The sequence below is a fragment of the Erpetoichthys calabaricus genome, chromosome 18, assembly GCF_900747795.2.
Source record: "Erpetoichthys calabaricus chromosome 18, fErpCal1.3, whole genome shotgun sequence".
Classification (NCBI taxonomy): domain Eukaryota; kingdom Metazoa; phylum Chordata; class Cladistia; order Polypteriformes; family Polypteridae; genus Erpetoichthys; species Erpetoichthys calabaricus.
In genome coordinates, this window is record NC_041411.2 from 66,422,345 (window position 1) to 66,446,567 (window position 24,223).

At 39.3% G+C, this 24,223-nt stretch overlaps 1 protein-coding gene across 1 annotated transcript in view; it reads left to right on the forward strand.

The window, feature by feature from the left end:
• The window catches only part of aldh1l1 (aldehyde dehydrogenase 1 family, member L1), a 77,594-nt gene that overhangs the window by 46,198 nt on the left and 7,173 nt on the right, over window positions 1–24,223 (forward strand). Inside the window, 9 exon segments of the mRNA XM_028824678.2 lie at window positions 3,781–3,931; window positions 10,156–10,226; window positions 10,956–11,061; window positions 11,227–11,314; window positions 15,812–15,905; window positions 17,217–17,316; window positions 23,364–23,462; window positions 23,624–23,789; window positions 24,037–24,142. Of these exon segments, the coding sequence (XP_028680511.2) occupies window positions 3,781–3,931; window positions 10,156–10,226; window positions 10,956–11,061; window positions 11,227–11,314; window positions 15,812–15,905; window positions 17,217–17,316; window positions 23,364–23,462; window positions 23,624–23,789; window positions 24,037–24,142 (981 nt within the window).

Genomic DNA, 24,223 nt, shown 5'->3' on the forward strand with positions numbered 1-24,223 from the left:
CGGAACACCTCACCAGGGAGGCGTCCAGGAGGCATCCTGATCAGATGCCCGAGCCACCTCATCTGACTCCTCTCGATGCGGAGGAGCAGCGGCTCTACTCTGAGCCCCTCCTGGATGACTGAGCTTCTCACCCTACCTTTAAGGGAAAGCCCAGACACCCTGTGGAGGAAACTCATTTCAGCCACTTGTATTCATGACCTCGTTCTTTCGGTCACTACCCATAGCTCATGACCATAGGTGAGGGTAGGAACATAGATCGACTGGTAAATTGAGAGCTTTGCCTTACGGCTCAGCTCCTTTTTCACCACGACAGACCGATGCAGAGTCCGCATCACTGCGGACGCCGCACCGATCCGCCTGTCAATCTCCAGCTCCATTCTTCCTTCACTCGTGAACAAGACCCCAAGATACTTGAACTCCTCTACTTGAGGCAGGATCTCGCTACCAACCCTGAGAGGGCACTCCACCCTTTTCCGGCTGATGACCATGGTCTCGGATTTGGAGGTGCTGATTCCCATTCCAGCCGCTTCACACTCAGCTGCTAACCGATCCAGAGGATTTAGAGGATAGTTTTGCCTTAAACAGTCAAGTGGTCGTTAGGGAGACTGAGCTGCAAAATTTCACATAATGGGAAATAAAAACATAACAAAAAAAATTCTTCACCGCACCCAGGGAGATAAAATCAAAGAGGCGTTAATACAGATAAGGGAGTGAGATGTGAATGGCAGTTGCCATGAGACTCAAAGCAGGAGTTACTGTTAGTGATGCCTCCAAAGCTGATCACAGGACAGGATGTGTGCGGTCAGCAGAATCTGATTTTTCAAAGAAAAAAAATCTGCATATGCTTCATTTAACTTGTTCTGTGGAAATGCTTTGCATTCACATGCTTTGTATGTGTTAACCTACAGTATAGGCTGCTCACGATAACCCATCTGCTTCATGCCTGTGTGGTTTACTTCCTAAATTCTTTGGTTTTTCTGCTGCATCCTAAAGGCATTCAAAATTAACTGGTAATTCTAAACTGGCCCTTTGAATGTGGCTGAATGAATTAATGAATAGACTGGCACCTTGTCCATGGTTGGTTCCTGCCTTATACTTGATGCAACTGGGGCAGGCTTCTGTCCCCATAATCCTGACCTTGTTTAAAATAGGGCTGGAAAATGAATGGATGATCCATCTGTGCTTTGCTGGACTTAAAGAACATTTTTAAGATTTGATAATCTTTATGTGTATATATATATATATATATATATATATATATATATAAATATATATATATTGTGGTGGACGTCCAGGTCCCATGCCCGGCCAGTACGCCCCTTCGATGTGTATTCAGGGGGAGCAGCCCTGGACGATGTAGTACCTCTCCCTGGACGCTGGATGGCCACCCCCCTGTGTTGGAGCGGTGCCTCAGTCTCTCGCAGGGCTTCATGGGAGATGGAGTTCTCCACAGCTCTGTTGGGGTCTGGGGTGGCCGCCAAGGGGCGTGCCATGGATCCCTGAGCCCAGCTGGACTAATCTTCAGCCCCACCCGGGAGTGCAACCGGAAACAAGTGATCAAACACCTGAAGCACTTCCGGGTGGGCCATAAAAGGAGCCAGCGACCACCACTCAGCGGCCAGAGTCGGGTGGAGGAGGACAAGGTTGCCTGGGATGACTGGTGGTGCCAGAGAGAGAAGAGTGTATTGACTTGTGGTATTTGTATACTGTGCTTGGGACTGTGTTGTGGCTGGAGGGATTACCGGGAAGATGTACCCTCCAGCTGAAGAATAATAAACAGTTTATTCATTTTACACGTGCCTCCCGTGTGTAATCTGTGTCGGGTCGAGCGCTATACCTGCATTGTTATCGGCATTGTTATCACTCTTTAATTTAATATTGTTCTTTATCAGTATGCTGTTGCTGGGGTATGTGAATTTCCCCTTGGGATTAATAAAGTATCTATCTATACAGCGTCCCATCTTAAATACTGTATATACTGTATGTATAAAAATGCTTTTTAAAAACCACGCTTATATTAAGTTAAAAAGTGTACTAAAAAGTAAAAAATAAGTCTCTCATACATCACTTCATAAAATAAAAGCGTGGGCACTTTTGCTAAGATTTTAAGAAGTGTTTTTTGAATGTTGATTGATGAAAAGCACCCACGCTTTTATTTTACGAGTGATGTATGAGAGATTTATTTTTTACTTTTTAGTACACATTTTAACTTAATATAAGCGTGGTTTTTAAAAAGTATTTTTTTATATATATATATTATTTTCAACTTTTTAGTCTTGAGTTTATTTTAGTATAATTTTGTAATCAATATTTTAACACTTCCTTTAATATTTCTATCCGTTACTAGGGCTGTCTGTTGGTGAAATCTTTAACTATTCTTCATATGAAAATTTCTTTTCTTCATTAACATGGATTAGTTGATCAATTAGTGAAACTGATTATTGATTCACTTATTGTCATCGAAAGTGAGTAAGTGTGCAAAATTTCAAGTAATTTGGACAATAGGAAGTGGGTTAAATATCGATTACAAGATTTATACCAGACAACAAACAGGTGAAGTTAAAATTAGCGTGATAATAATAATAAAATCCAACGTCTGTCTGTCTGTATGTCTGTCCGCTTTTCACGAGAGAACTAATTAATGGATTTATATCAGATATTTTTCTATAATTTCCTAGAACATTCCAGTTGATTTTAAGTATCATAGTTCGCTTGCGGTACCAATTTATTTGCGTGAATCCGAGAGAGTCACAGTGGGTTGATGGGAGGGGGGTAGGGCCCTCCTCACTCACGTGCCAGCCTAGGGGAACTCTGCTCTGTTGGGCCCTGAAGCAAGGCCCTTAACCTGCAATTGCTGATCACTTTGAGTAGTGAGAAAAGTGTTATATAAATGCAAAGAATTAAAAAAGAATTAGGGGCGTATACCTTACCTCCACTTAGCTAGCGAATGAAAGAACTACTTAATGGATTTAGATCAGGTTTTTTTCTAGAATTTGCTTGAACATTCCGGTTGACGTTGCGACATCTCTCATCACGCTAAGAATCATAGTTCACTTGTAGAAGTGATATATTCACGCTAATCCGAGACAGAGGCTGCGGACCAAGGGGAGGAGGAAGCGTGACGTCAGGAGTGGGGAGTCGGTCTGCCTCTGTGTTTTGGAGTATAACTTGCCTCTGCTTAGCTAGAAATACCTTTTTGTTTATTGATTTTTAAAGTTTTTCCGGTTTCACCACTACACGGGCAGAGCCGCGAAGGACAGCTAGTCAATGATAAAAAATACTGAAGTACAGAAGCCAGAAATAAATATTTGGCAGTGTTGTTGTTTTTTTTTTTTTTTTTTAAGATTATGCTATGTTTCAAGATGCTAGAGAAACATTTTTCTTTTGCATCGTACAGCTGCTTTGTTCAGAATGTCAGTTTTCAGAGGTAAAATCTTAACAAAGCTTGCTTGCTTGTTTTCAGACCGTAAACCAGGATTATCTATACTTGTCTAATTTTCTATGCCAACTCATAAAAGCCAACAGTTGTGTGAAATAAACGCTTTAATCTCTATATCTCATCACAAGAATGTAATCCATGAATGCACTGAGAGATTTAAAATCCCAGTATCTGATACGACCATCCTGTAAGGTCAATGGAAACCCAAACACGACTGTTCTGCTCATCTCCTTTTCAGTTCATGTGCCGATTACCCGCCCTGAACTCGGTGCTCACTTCAAATACTTCTAACTTATCCAGCTTTAAGAAGATGAAGTCTTATTTTTAAAATTTCCTTACAGACTGGCCGATTTAATGGAAGAACATCAGGAGGAATTGGCCACAATTGAATCCATTGACTCAGGGGCAGTTTACACTCTGGCCTTGAAAACTCACGTGGGCATGTCGATTCAGACCTTCCGCTACTTTGCAGGCTGGTGTGACAAAATTCAGGTGAGTGCTTTCCTTTACTTTAAACCTTCTATACAAGTAACATCTTAGTGAAAGTTAAAAAGAGGAATATTCACCTGTACTACAAATAAACCTTGTTACACGAAAGCCTTGATTAGTGTGGCATTGTGGTTATGGCAGGTTGTAGGTTCAAATCCCGCTACTGACACGGTGTGACTATAAGCAAGTCACTTCACCTGCCTGTGCTCCAATTGGAAAAACTAAAGAAATGTAATCAATTGTATCTCAAATGATGAAAGTTGCTGTGGATAATGGCATCAGCCAAATAAATAAACGTAATATGAGTTCAACTGTCAGAAGATACCTAGAAGAGCGATCCCCTTAATTTTAATCAGCAGCTAGAATGTAGATGCTAATTCATTGACAGTGACGCATGCACATGTTGGGGATGAGGAGAAATGTACAGAAGCAAGTTTTTCTGTCCAGGGAGCTGAGATCAGCTGAAATGACAACATCACTGAAGACGTCAGGGTTAAGATTCATCACATCCTGGTTTGGGAGCAAGAGGGAGAATCTTCTTGCTAAATGGGAATACCTGATTTTTTTCCTGCTGTAATAATACAATTGTATACGGCAAAGGACATACTGTATCTAATTTACTGTATTTGCAGGCATACTTTATTCTACTCCCCCTCTACAGAAATAAATAGCCCTGCACTCCACTCCACTTTCCCCAACTGTTTTCTACTCGCCGGTCATTAGGGCTCCTCTTGCATTCCTTCACTTGTTATTTATGGCTCCTCAAGCAGTTGTCTGTCCTCCTACTGTGGCATTGCTTGGGATGAAATTAATGCTACAAAAATAATATTGCATGCGTTTGCCAAAAGACACGCTTGTCATTTCTCATTGGGAACACTCTGGACACGCAGGAGAATAATATGACATCCTTTCAGTATTGATTCTTGGGTAGGGCTGCTTTGCCGGTTTCTTTGAATTTAATGACTTTCTCCCCTGCCTCCATTTTTTCTCATACATTTATCAGATTTATACTCCTGTTTTCCAGGAGCTCAATTTAAACTCAAGGCCATTTGTTTTTTTTTTTTCTCTCATTTCTTTTGGAGGTTATGTGACCAATATATTAAAATGTACTTACGACAGTTGTCCGTTATGCATGCTCTCTTTCATTTCTACTTGCTAATCGGTTTCCTCCACCTCATCTCATTATTCAAGCACACTCTCTCACACAAGGACAATTTTGGATAATCGGTGACCTTAACTTGCATATGTTTAAGATGCAGGAGAAAAGTGTAGCTTTTAAAAAAAACGCTATGGACATCCAAAGAAAGTGGCAGCAGCAGAATATGGACCCAGAACTTTGACGTTGTGAGGAAGCAGGGATAACTAAAGTGTTACATTAAGGCACGGGTGTCGAACACCGGTCCTGGAGGGCCGCAGTGGCTACAGGTTTTCATTCTAACCATCTTCTTCATTAGTAACCAGTTTTTTGCTGCTAATTAACTTCTTTTGCCTTAATTTTATTTAACTTGACTCAGGCCTCTTAGTTGTTGTCTCTTTCTTCTTAATAAGCAACCAAACAATAATGAGACACGAAACAAGCCAGCTCACCCGTGCCCATCACACAATATCTGAAAATAAAGAAAGGTGAAGATCTCAGTAAGGCTGATCTCTCAACTCACTAAAACATTTTGATGGTGTTCTTAGAAAAAAACAGAAAATCAACAATTTTGTAAATGTCTGCTGTGGAAGAATGAGAGCAGCAACAGGCCATGGAATTAAATAATGGGTTTAATTAACAGCAAAAATCGGGTTCTCATTAAGAAACTGGTGGGAGTTTGAAATCCCAGTTTAATTTAGCTGGTCATCTGTTGCTCATTTCACGTCTCATTTCTGTTTGGCTGTGTAATAAGGACACAGAAACTCAATGTTTTGGGGTTTCCGGCCCCGTATACTGTACAGATTTGCAAACAAAACAAACACGGTCAGTGATATGACTTTCTATCATTACAACCAACATTTTATATGTGATGGAGGGACCATTTATGAGGTGGGACCGGAAACTGATGAAAGGAATGCTGGGAAGGAACCAAGGTGCTGTATGGGAGCCATGACGTCATCAAGATGGGACCAGATGAAGGGATGGAATGTGGAAGTGGTAATGTGTGGTTTAGGGAATCCGGGCAAAGTTACGGCAGTGTTTTTTCTGTCTTTCTGTGGGAATAAAAGAAAGAAAGGTTAGTACCCCGCCTTGGTCCCCTGGCACGATATGTTACGTTGCTCGTTGGGTCTTTACGTGGCTCCCTATGCACGTGTGTGTGACAGCTGTTATTTAATGAAGAAATGAATTAATTCAGAGGACTGAATCCTTAAAAACAGGGCTATTAAAATGAAGGGAAAAGAAGTTAATTAGCAGTGAAAACTGCTCGCTGATCAGGAAAAGGGTTAAAATGAAAACTTGCAGCCACTGCGGCCCACCAGGCCCGGAGTTTGACACTCCTGCTTAAGGCCATGTCACATTAGATGACTTCTCCAGAGATTTTCAGTTGTAGGATTCATTGTCATAGTCTTAGTGAGTCAGAGGCAGTGGGTGGCACAGTCACATCATGTGACATACTCAGCTAATCACTCCAACTAGTCTGAAACTCACTCAGACTAAATCATACAGGGTTGACGTTGTCTTTAGTCATGTACACATGAGAGCTGACGACCAATGAAGGCTGAATTGGAAGTTTAAGCTTCAATGAATAAAGAACACGGGTGTTTTGGACCTCACAAACAGAAGTGAAGCTAGTCTGTCTGATGTCTCGTGTTGCACGTACCATAACAGAAATGGAAAACAAAATATAAAAGAGCAGACATTGTGGCTGAATTTCTGTACCTGTTAACACACCATATAGAACTGGCTGTGTCAGGCAGCAGGCTACTGACTCTCACAAAAGCGGCAAGCAAGGAATGTCGTCGCAGAGTCACAAAGTTGGACATGCACAGTTTTTCAGTTGTGTAAACTGACGTGGTCCAGCAATAAGATCAGCAACTGCATATGACAGGTCTGACATATCCAATGACTAGAACTCACATAATGTGCACAACTTCATGTACATAATCTTAACAAATTGGAGGCAATCGCATCGCATACACTCTTGTGCCCTTTAGTTATGTGGTTTGACATTCCGAGCTACACCATCCAACCAGTCTGTGGCTTACCCGGCCAGATTTGAACAGGTTTGATTTTGCCTTAAGTCACTGGGAAGGCTCTGCGTGTGCAAGAATTGAGAACCGGTTAGCGCTCAGCTAGAAGGCAAATGTGTATAATACAGCAAAGCATAATTAGTAATGCAGGTGTTTTGGACCATGTAAACAGAAGAGAGGCTTATGTGTCTGATGTCTCAACAGGGTGCAACTACAGGAAAAAAAGGACAGAGGCTGGTGGCTGAATTTGCTGTACCTATAAAGCAATTCATACAGCACCAGCTCAGGCAGCACATGATTGGTTGTCAGACAACGGGTTGCACTCACAATACTTTGGAATTGTGTAATTTGTCATTCACTGCAACTTCTAGTTGTGCAATCTGATACAACATTTATTTATATAGCACATTTTCATACAAAAAATGTAGTTCAAACTGCTTTACATAATGCAAGAAAAGAAAAATAAACGACAAAGTAAGAATTAAAATAAGACAATATTAATTAACATAGAATAAGAGTAAGGTCAGATGGCCAGGGTGGACAGAAAAAAAAAAAAACTTCAGACGGCTGGAGAAAAAAATAAAATCTGCAGGGGTTTCAGGCCACGAGACCACCCAGTTCCCTCTGGGCATTCTACCTCACATAAATGAAACAGTCCTCTTTGTAGTTAGGGTTCTCACGGAAGGACTTGATGCTGATGGTCATGCAGACTTCAGGCTTTTAATCCATCAATGTTGGAACATCATGATGCTTTGAGTAGATGGTGGTGGCACAGGCCGCCACCACAAAGAAACCGAAAAAAGAAACAGAAGAGAGAGTAGGGGTTAGTACAGATTTTGAATGAATAGTTATTATAATGAATTGGATATACAGAGTATCAGGATTAAATTACAGTGAAGTTATGAGAAGGCCATGTTAAAATAATGTGTTTTCAGCAGTTTTTTAAAGTGCTCCACTGTATTAGCCTGGCGAATTCCTATTGGCAGGCTATTCCAGATTTTAGGAGCATAACAGCAGAAGGCCGTCTCACCACTTCTTTTAAGTTTTGCTCTTGGAATTCTAAGGAGACACTCATTTGAGGATCTAAGGTTACGATTTGGAATATAGGGTGTCAGACATTCTGATATATAAAATGGATTGAGATTATTTAAGGCTTTATAAACCATAAGCACAATTTTAAAGTCAATCCTGAATGACACAGGTAACCAGTGTAGTGACATCAAAACTGGAGAGATGTGTTCGGATTTTCTTTTCCTAGTTAGGATTCTAGCAGCTGCATTCTGCACTAGTTGCAAACGATTTATGTCTTTTTTGGGTGGTCCTGAGAGGAGTGCGTTGCAGTAATCTAGTCGACTGAAAACAAAAGCGTGAACTAATTTCTCAGCATCTTTCAATGATATAAGAGGTCTAACTTTTGCTGTCCTCAAATGACATGATCAGCAACTTCAGTCATCAAGGTTGACATCCCCTCCAACTAGAAGTCATGCAGTGTGCCGGATTTATAAAAGACAACACTATTTCAATAGAAAAAAATTTAATTCTTTGTTAAGCAATAGAGTGAAAACATAGAATATAAATCTGTGTACTATAATGAAATGTATGAGGATATCTTCTTGTCTGTTATAAGGTTTAGTTTCCACTGTACAGGCAGAGAGAAATATAATGTCCATCCATCCATCCATTTTCCAACCCGCTGAATCCAAACACAGGGTCACGGGGGTTTGCTGGAGCCAATCCCAGCCAACACAGGGCACAAGGCAGGAACCAATCCAACCCACCGCAGGACACACACACACACCAAGCACACACTAGGGCCAATTTAGAATCGCCAATCCACCTAACCTGCATGTCTTTGGACTGTGGGAGGAAACTGGAGCGCCCGGAGGAAACCCACGCAGACACGGGGAGAACATACAAACTCCACGCAGGGTGGACCCGGGAAGTGAACCCAGGTCTCCAGGTCTCCCAAATGCGAGGCAGCAGTGCTACCCACTGCGCCACCGTGCCGCCCTAAATATAATGTCTTCATTAAGAAATAATTTTAATTAGGAGATAAAATTAGCACCCAGTTAAATTAAGTTATCACCCAAATTTAATCAGATTTTGTGGCCTGCTAGGAATGACGACTGTCCAATATGAACTAAGAATTTCTGGTAGATAGATAGATAGATAGATAGATAGATAGATAGATAGATAGATAGATAGATAGATAGATAGATAGATACTTTATTAATCCCAAGGGGAAATTCGCAAAAGAATGAAAGTATGAAGAAAGCTGCCGTATCACATGCACTTCAGAAGAGGTCATCCACCTTGAAGCTAAGCATGTTTGGGCCAGGTCAGTACCATCTAAGAAAAGCTGGGATTGCTGCTGGAAGAGGTGTCGATGAGGCCAGCAGGAGGCGCTTACCCTGTGGTCTGAACATGGATCCCAATGCTCCAGTGCAGTGACAGGGACACTGTGCTGTAAAAATGGCCCCTGTCTTCGGATGAGATGTACAACTGAGGTCCTGACTGCCTGTGGTCATAAAATATCCCTGGGCATCCTTCAAAAAGATCAGGGTGTATCCCAATGTCCAGGCTAAATAGCCCGCCATGGCCTGATCATTCTGGCCCCCTACTTCTCCCTGTCTCTAATTGGCTATGTCACTCTCACCACTTCACCACCTAACAGCTAATGTGTGGCGAGCGTACTGGTGCAGAAATGGCTGCTGTCACATCATACACGTGGATGCTGCACATTAGTGGTGGTTAATGTGGCTCCCCACTCACTATGAAAAGTGCTTTGAGTAGTGAGAAAAGGTGCTATATAAATATAAAGAATTATTATTATACGATGAACCAGGACTGAGGCATTTTTTGAACCCTTAATTTATGGGTGCTGCCATCTCTTGGGCCTAAATTACAATCGAGATATGTCTAAGATAGCATGAGTATGGGAAAGGCGCTATATAAATAAAATGTATTATTATTTATTGTTAAGATGAGAAGTTGTTCAGATAACAAGGAGGATCTGTTATTGTTTGGCACTGATGTGTGCAAAAAATCTTGTCCTTTAGGGCCATACGATCCCTATTAACCAGGCTCGGCCAAATCGAAACCTGACATTCACGAAAAAGGAGCCAATCGGGTAAGAGCAAGATTATTTGTTAATGTATTGGTGGGCGATTTCTGTACCAGTCTCATGTATGGAAGCTAAGTGCAATGTTTTGTTTTCCATGACTCCTAAGACCACTCAGAATAATGTACTCCACGCTAATGGTGTATTTGGGAGCCATTTTAGACTAGTTTACCACCCCTTTAATTATTTTGCTAATTGAGTAACTAATTTCTGTGGCTATGTGTAGGACAGCAGTAGAGCAGGATGTAGGGTTGCACAGTATATTAATACTGGAAAAGTACCAAAAAACCCAAATTTAAAACCGTGCAGTTGCCAACATTTTAGGAAGAAAAAGGTCAGTGCCCCCCTCAAAATCCCACCACCTTTCCCCTTCCCTCAAAACTCGCTTTTGCAGTTGCAGAAAATGGTTAATTTTGGGATTTCACGGGTGTTCCCCCCTATTGCTTTCAATGTGATCGTGACTTCACGGCTTCAAGAGAGAAGTGGTGTGATGGCGCAACACACCAGGGAGGTGCGCTGTCAAGCCACGCATCAGGGAGACTGGAGTAACACACGAGGGTTTTAGAGTTATCCATTATTTTCTTCAGAACTGTGCTGAGTTCAGTTCAGTACTGAGGTCTGAAAGCTGGTATTGATACCAAGGTCAACATTTTAGTACCAATCTAACACTAGTAGGATGTACTTCTATAGATGTGGGGGTCTCATCTTCTCTCACCTGCCTGTCTTTCACTCTTACAGTGTGTGTGGGATCATTATCCCATGGAATTACCCCCTTATGATGCTGGCCTGGAAAGCCGCTGCGTGCCTAGCTGCTGGCAACACAGTTGTACTGAAACCTGCTCAGGTGAGCTAAGTGTTGTTTCAGTTGAAAATCCAGAAATCATTTGAGTGTAATATTTTAGCAATGGGATGATTAGGTGAAAGTGACCTCTCATAACTCACTGGATCTTCCTATTGTTTTATTTTTAATTTTAGCTTGGTATTTTTTTTTTTTTCTACTTTTTTACAGGTGACACCACTCACAGCCTTGAAATTTGCTGAACTCACAGTTAAGGCTGGCATTCCAAAAGGGGTTATCAATATTTTACCAGGAGCAGGTAAAGCTTGCATGATTTTTGCTTTGTGTAATGATATGAGAAGTCAAGCAAAATGACACCTTTTATTGGCTAACTAAAAAGATTACAATTTGCAAGCCGTCGAGGCAACTCAGGCCCCGTCTTCAGGCGAGATGTAATGTAATGGGGAATGAGTTCCCTGGAAAGCTTGCATATTGTAATCTTTTTAGTTAGCCAATAAAAGGGTGTCATTTTGCTTGACATCTCACTACATTCATAATGACTAACACGGTACAACACCCTAGTACTACTTTGTGTGTGATGAAATATCCAGAGCTACCGGTTACACAGGGTCACACATCTTACCAAGTGGACTTGATAGCACAAAAGCCTACGGCTTCAGGAAACTTGCTGACTGTGCGGCCCATGCTTAGTAACTTAATCTGCCTTTGTAGGGTTAATATAAATCACCTTGGAATGCGTTTATGTACAGCACCTATTAAAAATATTCACCGCTTGGACATTTTCACATTTTATTGTTATACAATGTTAAATCACAATTAATTTCATTGGCTTTTTTGAGACTGATCGATAGACAAAACGCTTTTTAATATCAAAGTGAAAACATCTCTGCAAAGTGGTCTCAATTAATCTATACATATTAATAAAAGGCAAAGCCCTCACTGACTCACTGACTGACTGACTGACTGACTGATTGACTGACTGACTGACTGACTGACTCACTCATCACTAATTCTCGAACTTCCCGTGTAGGTGGAAGGCTGAAATTTGGCAGGCTCATTCCTTACAGCTTACTTACAAAAGTTAGGCAGGTTTCATTTCGAAATTCTACGCATAATGGTCATAACTGGAACATATTTTTTGTCCATATACTGTAATGGAGGAGGCGGAGTCACGTATCGCGTCATCACGCCTCCTACGTAATCACGTGAACTAAAAACAAGGAAGAGATTTACAGCACGAGTCAAACGCGGGAACGAAGGTAAATGACGTTAATTTTTGACTGTCTTTTAATACTGTGTAAGCATACATATTAACACGTGCAATTAAACGTGTGCATTTACGGGGTGATTTCTCAGGCTTAAAAGCTCGCCTTTTATCAAACGCGGGAACAAAGGTAACTGACGTTGTTCACTGTCTTTTAATACTGTGTAACCATACATATTAACACATGTGCAATTAAACGTGTGCATTTACGGGGTGATTTCTCAGGCTTAAAAGCTCGCCTTTTACTAATAAGGTAAATGCAAAACTATTTTCAATCAGTTTATTGAAATGCTCCCGTTAAGGATTGCAATAACATATTCGCGAGATAAAAGAACGAAGTAGGGGGAAATGAAGGAAGAGCCGCAAACAGGGAAGAGCAAAAAATTCATTAAACAATTAAGAAGGGAGCGAGTGAAGCATACAAGCATGTTCATAAGGGAAACAAAGCACGGTGTAAAACGTAAGTTTAAATTAAGTTTATAGAAACGCTCCCGCTGCCTTTTGCAATACCATATTCGCGAGATACAAGTTTAATGAGAAGACATGAGGTATAAACGAGACTTTGGATGACTTTGTAACGGATTAAAAATTGCTGTAGCGGGAAACTTTTAAGTGCCGGGTCTTAGCTAACATTAAATAAAGCCGTGGACATCGCAACATCACACAAGACAGCGGCTCACGTGAACTGACTGAATGCAGCACGTCGGAAACAAAGCACCGTGTAAACCTAAAGTTTAAATTAAGTTCATAGACCTACAAAAGGTTGCCATTGATTTGAGGCAAGATTGCTTTTCTCCTGTACAACTATACGTTGCATTCTCAAGACTGTGCTTGCACGGCTTGGTCATATTACAACCGGAGTGCTGAACTGACAACGTGGTATACAAAGAGAACTATAACAATCGTAATATGTGTGTATATATATATATATATATATATATATATATATATATGTAGATATGTATATATATGTGTATATATATGTAGATATGTGTATATATATATGTATATATGTAAATATATATGTATATATACAGTTAGGTCCATAAATATTTGGACAGAGACAACTTTTTTCTAATTTTGGTTCTGTATATTACCACAATGAATTTTAAATGAAACAACTCCGATGCAGTTGAAGTACAGACTTTCAACTTTAATTCAGTGGGATGAACAAAATGATTGCATAAAAATGTGAGGCAACTAAAGCATTTTTTGAACACAATCCCTTCATTTCAGGGGCTCAAAAGTATTTGGACAAATTAAATAACTGGAAATAAAATGTTCATGTCTAATACTTGGTTGAAAACCCTTTGCTGGCAATGACAGCCTGAAGTCTTGAACTCAAGGACATCACCAGATGTTGGGTTTCCTCCTTTTTAATGCTCTGCCAGGCCTTTACTGCAGCGGCTTTCAGTTGCTGTTTGTTTGTGGGCCTTTCTGTCTGAAGTTTAGTCTTCAACAAGTGAAATGTATGCTCAATTGGGTTAAAATCAGGTGACTGACTTGGCCATTCAAGAATTTTCCACTTCTTTGCTTTAATTAACTCCTGGGTTGCTTTGGCTGTATGTTTTGGGTCATTGTCCATCTGTATCATGAAACGCCGCCCAATCAATTTGACTGCATTTAGCTGGATTTGAGCAGGCAGTATGTCTCTGAACACCTCAGAATTCATTCGGCTGCTTCTGTCCTGTGTCACATCATCAATAAACACTAGTGTCCCAGTGCCACTGGCAGCCATGCACGCCCAAGCCATCACACTGCCTCCACCGTGTTTTATAGATCATGTGGTATGCTTTGGATAATGAGCTGTTCCACGCCTTCTCCATACTTTTTTCTTGCCATCATTCTGGTAGAGGTTGATCTTGGTTTCATCTGTCCGGAGAATGTTTTTCCAGAACTGTGCTGGCTTTTTTAGATGTTCTTTAGCAAAGTCCAATCTAGCCTTTCTGTTCTTGAGGCTTATGAGTGGCTTGCACCTTGCAGTGCACCCTCTGTATTTACTTTCATGCAGTCTTCTCTTTATGGTAGACTTGGATATTGATATGCCTACCTCCTGGAGAGTGTTGTTCACTTGGTTGGCTGTTCTGAAGGGGTTTCTCTTCACCATGGAAATGATTCTGTAATCATCCACCACTGTTGTCTTCCATGGACGTCCAGGTCTTTTTGCGTTACTGAATTCACCAGTGCTTGCTTTCTTTCTCAGGATGTGCCAAACTGTAGATTTTGCCACTCGTAATATTGTAGCAATTTCTCGGATGGGTTTTGTCTGTTTTCGCAGCTTAAGGATGGCTTCTTTCACCTGCATGGAGAGCTCCTTTGACCGCATGATGTCTGTTCACAGCAAAATCTTCCACATGCAAGCACCACACCTCAAATTAACTCCAGGCCTTTTATCTGCTTAACTGATAATGACATAACGATGGACTTGCCCACACCTGCCCATGAAATAGCCTTTGAGTCAATTGTCCAATTACTTTTGAGCCCCTGAAATGAAGGGATTGTGTTAAAAAAAATGCTTTAGTTGCCTCACATTTTTATGTAATCGTTTTGTTCACCCCACTGAATTAAAGCTGAAAGTCTGCACTTCAACTGCATCTGAGTTGTTTCATTTAAAATTCATTGTGGTAATGTACAGAACCAAAATTAGAAAAAAGTTGTCTCTGTCCAAATATTTATGGACCTAACTGTATGTGTCTGTGTGTGTATATATATATATATATATATATATATATATATATGTGTATATGTATGTATGTATGTGTATATGTATATATGTATGTATGTGTGTGTGTATATGTATGTGTATATATATGTTGATATGTGTATATATATATATGTATATATGTGGATGTATATGTGTATATATATATATATATATATGTTTATGTGTGTCTGTGTGTATATATATATATATATATATATATATATATATATATATATATATATATATATATATATATATATATATATGACAGCAACACTCATTACAATGACAACACAATTACATTGACAATCATGTTACGTTATTTTTAAAATGTTTCCTTTTCTTTTTCATAACCTCTTTAACACACTACTTCTCCGCTGCGAAGCGCGGGTATTTTGCTAGTTACAGGTATAAAACAAAGTCAGAATTTAGTAGATGAACTTTTGCCACCCATTTCCATTTTGAGTCTGTGCACACAGGCCAGGGTATTATGGATATTGCATAATCTGCCTTTGCCTCAGCCACTTGATATAAATGATTGCAGCACACTGGAAACGAGCCTGCTGTAAAATGGCAAATGGAATAAAGTGCTTTTTGAGTTAAGCAAAGATAAGGTGCTATGTGATGTATAGCTTTTGTGTGTTTTTTTCCCATCTTGAAAATTGCTTCAGAAATGTTTTCTTTGATTTATGCATGTGCAGCCTGATCCTTGAAAAATGATACTCACTTATGTCCAATTTGTTAGACACATGCTGCTAAATTACATTTTTATTTGAAAAATTATATTGTATCTAAGTGACTGCATCTAATGTACTTCTTGTTGCCAGGATCCCTAGTCGGGCAGAGATTATCAGACCATCCGGATGTGAGGAAAATTGGTTTTACTGGCTCTACATCAATAGGAAAACAAATAATGAAAAGGTTCTTAATTCATCTTTACTAAAAGCATTACATGAATCATTTCAGTTATTTTAGAAGTGAATAGGCACAGAGAGACTGTAGGAACAGATCCCTTCAGGCAGTTTTTGCATTTTAGTGGGTATGTTCTTTGTAGATTTAGCTTCATGTTTACAAAATATGCTAAATTTTAGGAATATACTTTGTTGGTGTGTTTTATTGTTGCCTGAAATACCATAATCATAGGTTGCAAGTCCACCTTAATATAAGGATAAGTTTCTGTCTGTCCATCCTGTTGCTGTAGCAGTCATTCCAACAGATGGCGCATCACAAACATTTTTAGTAATAAAAAGAATTGTATTTGTCATTCCAACAGATGGCACATCAGAAACATTTGTAGTACTAAAAAGCATTGCATTTGTCATTCCAACAAGTGGTGCATCACAAACATTAACACTGTTTTTACTAATCCCATACCAAATGTCATATAACAGAGACCTAAGCATTGTATGGTGCACTGCAAACGTTAATGCTGAGATCTAAGCTGATTATTTAGATTTCAACCCATTTTAGATGGAGAGCACAGCTAGTACTATACAGTATATCTCGTTATATATAGTACTTCTGCCTGAGTGGCTCCATGGTGCTGACAGAACTGTGCACTTTTAATTATTCCCATGTCAGCTCTGCCCCAAATGACCCTTGTGTCCAGCCATTTACAAAGCTTTTAAACACATTCACAAAGTGCAAACTTAACAATGTTCACAACTTGAACTTTTTAAAGTGTCTTAGGCAGAATGTAATTCTTTTTTGATTAAAGTTATTTGTTCACACGGCTAATGAGGCCAGATCTTGCTTTTGGGACATTAACAAGTTTCAAAGTGACAACATCTGTTAATGCTAAACCTTGACTTTAGTGATCTTGAATATAAACATAAGAACATATGAAGTGTTATAAAGAAAATGAGGCCATTGAGTTTATTAAGCTTGTTTTTAACTAAATGATAACTTTTTACAATGTTTCACCCTGATACTTGTCCAGTCTAACTACATGATTTAATAGTTTGTTCCAGATTCTTTGTGTGAAAATGCCCTTCCCAGTTTTCATGTTAAATGCAATACCCTTTATTTCTACTGACTATGAATACATACAGTATAGTGTAAGGTGGAAGAAAACAGGATGGGCGGCTTTTACTGAAGAATCTTAGTTTGAATAAATTCAATGACTGTTTAAGCTTTTATGCCTATGCAATCTGCTTAATCCAATTCATACTGAAATCATAATGCAATAAAATGGTCTGCCTCACTGCCTCTCCTTGACTTGATTTTTTCCAGCTGTGCAGTGAGCAATGTCAAGAAAGTTTCACTTGAGCTGGGTGGTAAATCTCCACTCATTATTTTCAGTGACTGTGACCTGGACAAGGCCATCCGTATGGTAAGTGACACTCAGAAGGCTTACGCCTAACTGTTTCTATTGTAAAGTCTTTTTTTTTGTCTGGCTACTGTATACATCATATTTTTAATTCAGTTTCTTTTCATCTGTTATTTACTTGTCTACATTATGTTTCATTCAGCCACTGAAGAATGTAAGTGATAATTTTTGAATAAAGTCCAATTTTTTCATAATCGATTACAATCAATTTCTTATAATACCACCAACACAAACTCAAAAAATGCATGAATGAAGTTATTGATAGATGGTGCAAGAATCTGCTTCAGTTAGGGCTTGTCAAGCCTTAGGAAAGACAAGGATCAGGCTGCTGCTGTAATGCACACACACACACATACTATATATATATATATATATATATATATCTATAATAATAAAAGGCAAAGCCCTCACTGACTGACTGACTGACTCACTGACTCACTCATCACTAATTCTCCAACTTCCCGTGTAGGTGGAAGGCTGAAATTTGGCAGGCTCATTCCTTACAGCTTACTTACAAAAGTTAGGCAGGTTTCATTTCGAAATTCAAAGCGTAATGGTCATAACTGGAACATATTTTTTGTCCATACACTGTAATGGAGGAGGCGGAGTCACGTATCGCGTCATCACGCCTCCTACGTAATCACGTGAACTAAAAACAAGGAAGAGATTTACAGCACGAGTCACACGCGGGAACGAAGGTAAATGACGTTAATTTTTGACTGTCTTTTAATACTGTGTAAGCATACATATTAACACATGTGCAATTAAACGTGTGCATTTACGGGGTGATTTCTCAGGCTTAAAAGCTCGCCTTTTATCAAACGCGGGAACAAAGGTAACTGACGTTGTTCACTGTCTTTTAATACTGTGTAACCATACATATTAACACATGTGCAATTAAACGTGTGCATTTACGGGGTGATTTCTCAGGCTTAAAAGCTCGCCTTTTACTAAAAAGGTAAATGCAAAACTATTTTCTATCAGTTTATTGAAACGCTCCCGTTAAGGATTGCAATAACATATTCGCGAGATAAAAGAACGAAGTAGGGGGAAATGGAGGAAGAGCCGCAAACAGCGAACAGCAAAAAATTAATTAAACAATTGAGAACGGAGCGACTTAAGCATACAAGCATGTTCATAAGGGAAACAAAGCACGGTGTAAAACGTTAAGTTTAAATTAAGTTTATAGAAATGCTCCCGCTGCGGATTGCAATAACATATTCGCGAGATAAAAGTTTAATGACAAGACACGAGGTATAAACGAACCACACGCCGTGGCGCAACGTTAGGGGCAACAGTTTCAACCATTCTATGATCTGCTTCTCGCAACTGAAAGACGGCACATGGCGGATGTTAGCCGACTTGCTGACCGCAACGTTAGGGGCTTCAACTATGGCGCTGACGCCACATCTCAGTGCCAACACTTTGCAGACTCTACTTAAAAGACACGCCCTCCTCACTGGACAGTTAAAAAGACCAATCAAAGTAACGATGACATCAAGTATTACCCAATCAAAAGTAGGAAAGGAGGCATCTTCATAAAATGCGTGTGGGATGATTTGCATGAGACGCTGCTTTAAAAAAAAAATTATAAAAAAAATACGGGATAAATCCCGTCCAGTATTGATTCAAAACGGGACGCGCAATTTCATTCTCAAACGCGGCACCATTCCGTATTTTAAAGGACGGGTGGCAACCCTACAGTGCCAGGTAACCACCCATACAATCAGATTGTGATTCAGACTAGGAATGCAATGAATGTAATTACCCCGATCTACATACAAGGCGAAAGTCTTGCAACATTCAAAGATGATGGTTTGGGATAAGTACACCATACAACATAAAAGAGCTTATGAAGCCTTGAACCGAAAAAAGCAAGATCTCACAGATCGTAAAAAAAAAAAATAGGAGGTAATGTCGTTTTACTCGCTGTAGATTTTAGTCAAACATTACCAGTTATTTCACGAGGGAGACCAGCACATCAACTCAACGCGTGTTTAAAATCCATGCTTCTCCCACGGTCGGTTATATGTCGCGTGTTCTCGGGTAGGTGCACCAAAAAATGTATACATTTAAGCATGTAATGGGCAAACAAAAAATGAGGTATACCCGAAGGCACAGCAGTAGTACTTAATGTAACTTTACTTCTTAAATGTTAATGTTTTACTGTTTAATAATTTATACGCTTCTTATATGTTGTTCAAATTCTTTTATCAAAATACCACTGACAGTGCAATGCACGATAACATGGAGTGAATACACCATACGCATCCGCCCACGGCCGCCCTGCTGTGCGCAGATAGGAGTTGATTCTACAATAAAATAAAATAAAGATAAAAAGAGTAAAACAATCATCATCCATAAAGCGGATAGTAGACGTGACGTACTATATGTGTACCACATTTCAAGTGTATAGGTGAAACGGTTTGCGAGCTACAGGTCATTTAAAATCCTGGACAGACACACAAATTGCCACGGTAGCAAATTACAGAAGAAGATTTTACTGTTTAATAATTTATATTTATATGAAATGTGCTTCTTATATATTACTTCATATTCTCGTATGATAATGATGTTAATGTTTATATTGATTTCTGTGTTACTAAAACTGCATGTATGTGTGTATATGTATATATATATATATATATATATATATATATATATACTAGCAAAATACCCACGCTTCGCAGAGGAGAAGTAGTGTGTTAAAGAGGTTATGAAAAAAAAAGGAAACATTTTAAAAATAACGTAACATGATTGTCAATGAAAGCCCGTTTCAGTCAGTAAGTCTTATGTGTGTGTTTATGTATGTGTGTATATATATGTAGATGTGTATATGTAGATATGTATATATATATGTATATGTATATAAATGTTTATGTGTGTGTGTATATTATATATATAATATATATATATATATATATATATATATATATAAAAGACAGCAACAGTTATAACAATGACAACACAATTACATTGACAATCATGTTACGTTATTTTTAAAATGTTTCCTTTTTTTTTCATAACCTCTTTAACACACTACTTCTCCGCTGCGAAGCGCGGGTATTTTGCTAGTATATATATATATATATATATATAAACTAGGGGGCTCTACCCCCTGCTCGCTTTGCTCACCAGCCCCCATACAGACACTACGTGCTAGCCAATTCACGGCTCTGCCGCTCGCGGAAATGAATGTACAATTTAAACACATTGTTATTTTCATGGGAATTGTTACATATGCTTAATAGAACTAACTATTTTACATTACAGTGAGTAATTAACCACAGTAAAAAATAGTAAAATGCAATAAATTGAAAGAAAATTATGTTGTGTTATACGTTTTCATTCTGTTTGGCATTGACATTAACACACACATACTTTTTAAACTTACACTTTTACTGTAAAACTTTAGTAAAAACAATATTTGGAAACTTTTTGTCAATATCGCATTGGATTTTGATTCCGTGTTTGGAGTTACATCGTGACAACGCAACATATAACTGCCCATGAGTGAATATTGTTTCTTTCTCTCTAATAAATAAACCGACTTGTTCAAATGTTTGTCTCTGTGATTTGTTAATTGTCATAGCAAAAGCTATTCTAATGGGAATCTGTAAACGTTTTAATACAAATGGCATATCAAGATCTCCTTTGGTGTCTAATGTTATCCGCGGAAGACGTACTACATTACCTTTCTTGTCGCCTGTTAAAATTGTACATGTCACAATTGTTCGATCGATTCTGAATACAGGATATTGTAATTTGATGTTTTCATCTTCCACACCATCACCACCAACTGTTTCAGCATAGTCTAGTGATATGCATTTAAACAATTTGCCGTTTAACCGATCAACAGTTTCCGCGTTAATTCATTTGACTTCATCGTTTCTCGGTGCTAGGATTGCCCGTGTACTCATTTCTTCTGTTGATAACCCTTCGGGATGAAATTCTTCAACAAGATTTAGACATAATACGTCTTCTTTTATTGGGAACTTAAAGTGAAGAAAACGTAATTATTTATAAGAGCTGAGAGCGCAGGAACTGTCTCTGACAAAAGCATTCAGATGAATGAGAGGTGAGAGGACCATGGGTGTGGGTCGTTTACCGTAAATGGTTGCGAGGAGGGTGGGACTTGAAAAAATCTCTTGGCAACAGTCTTGTCTCAAGATTTATTTTATAATAAAGAGATGTATGTAGGTCTGCGGTGGGTTGGCACCCTGCCCAGGATTGATTCCCTGCCTTGTGCCCTGTGTTGGCTGGGATTGGCTCCAGCAGACCCCCGTGACCCTGTGTTCGGATTCAGCGGGTTGGAAGATGGATGGATGGATGTATGTAGGTGTGAGTGTGTGTGTTAGAAAGAGAGAGAGATGAGTGGTTCATGTTTTCCTCCTGACATGATCTTTATAATTCAGGCTAAATAGTTCAATCTTGGTTTTATAAGATCAGAGAATCTTGTTTCTCACAGTCATAAGAATCCTTTAGGTCCCTTTTTGCAAACTCAGGGGGACTTGCATGTGTCATCTGGCCACTCTACCATAAAGCACAGATTAGTGGAACGCTGCAGTGATGGTTGTCCTTCTAGAAGTTTCTCCCATTTCTACACAGGTTCTCAGCAAAAGTGACAATTGGTTTATTGGTCACCTCTCTTACTGTGTCCTTTCTCCCCTGATTGTTCAGTATGACCTGGCAGGCAGCTCTACGAAGAGTCATGGTTGTTCCAAACTTATTCCATTTATGAATTATCTCAGCAGTGCCCCCATTTAATTTTTTTTTTATATAAAGGCAGACAGCGGATGGTAATCGGAGGGAAATTTTCCCCACAATCGACGTATTAAACAAGCACGCAAAAAACAGATGATATGTAAAAATAGGTAATTAATTATATTAAATGAGCAATAACAAGAAAAAAATGCACAATAAATATATACTGTATATATAACCCTCCACCAAAGCAACAACACCATATATATATATATATATATATATATACACACAATAAACCCTCCCTTGCCCTTGTAACATATAACAAACAACACGAATAACAAAAAATGAATGAGATACGGAAATGAATGTGAACTTGAGTCCGGTTATAAAAACTGTCCTGAATACGGTTGACTGAACTAGCGATAAATGAGTCGTTTGATTTTCCCGAAACAAAATGGAGCAGCCTCACCGTGAATCCTCGGTGCGTGGTGGATGATGAAGTCCGACCCCGGGGTCTCTCGTGATGAGGGTATTGAAGTAAGTCCGGCGGATTGAAAAACAAACTGGATGAAAATGCGCGATGTGGAGTACAGCAGGTACAAATGGCTCGTGGTCGTGAAAATGAAAAGTCTCCTTCTCTCCTCTCCTTCCTTCTTTTCTGTTCCCTCCCGATTACTTAAAAAGTCCTGTGATGGATGTAATTGATTAATAGCAAACAGGTGTTTTCCAGAATTGAGGCTGCGGTCTCCTCCCATCATCTGTCCCCCTTTACGGGGACGACATTCACTGACACACAAACAGCAAACGGGACGATGGAACAAGACGCACGTGGTACTAACACTGACAACACTATTACTACTATGTAGCCCCGCTACCACTGTGCTTTTGTGAACCTTCAAGGCTGCAGAATTTCTTTTGTAGACTTCACAAGCTCTGTCCTTTGATACAATTCATTCTGTGAGCTGTGCAGGCTCTTCCTTCGACCTCATTTCTTGATTTTTGTTGTAACAGTGGTAGAAAAACTGGAATACCTGAAGAAATCCCACACAGACGTGGGAAGAAAGTGCAAACTCCATACACACAACCATCAGGCAGTGGATCAGTTACCAACTATGGCAGTGGATCACCTACCATCCATCTACTTATTGAATCCACTTTTTATCTAAATCAGGGGCCACATGGAGCCTGAACTTACTTTGCCAGTATTGGGTGTAGGAATCAATCCTGAAAGTGGTGCCACTTGATTGAATTGTCTCCAGAACTGAAGAGCATTCACAATTTTACAAATAGTGTGCTTTTAAAGAAGAAAAATGTAAAGAGGAAGCCTGTTCTTTTTCTTACAGGGAATGAGCTCGGTTTTCTTCAATAAAGGTGAAAACTGTATCGCAGCAGGTAGACTGTTTGTGGAGGAGCCCATTCACGACATCTTTGTTAAGAAAGTGGTCAGTATATATAAAATAATACATAAGAACTTCACATTATATAGCATAATCTTAATTTTACACTACATTTGAGAATACTGCAGTGCTGTATCCCAGTCAGATTACTTTTCAGTTGGTTTCATTGGTTAAATCACTAAACATGGATTTTGATGTTCTCTCAGGTGGAAGAGGTGAAAAAAATGAAAATTGGTGACCCATTGGACAGGTCAACAGACCATGGTCCTCAAAACCACAAAGCCCATTTGGAAAAGCTAATTCAATACTGCCAGACTGGGTGCCAAGAGGGAGCCACATTGGTGTGTGGTGGCAAGCAGCTACCCCGGCCAGGTACTGGAACTGCACCACATAAATATGAATGCTCAATCACGTGGTATGACAGAATAGTTGCGTTGTGTGATTGTCATGGTGTAATACTGTATGTACTGGTAGATATGCATGAGGTTTAAAAACATAAAAATTGGTAAACCTGTTAGCTAGTTTAATTTTGACAGACTAAACCGTTTTCCAGTTTTTAGACATTTTCTACTTAATACCCTCCTTGGGTAATGAACGTTTCTTAACATATTTCTTTCAGGTTTTTTCTTTGAACCCACTGTATTCACAAATGTGGAGGACCATATGTTTATAGCTAAAGAAGAGTCCTTTGGACCTGTCATGATAATCTCCAAATTTAAGCAAGAGTAAGTTACACATTGATTTTCCATGCTGTTAGCTCATGTAACATGCTGTGGAAATGGATCCTTTACTAAATGGTTTTGTAA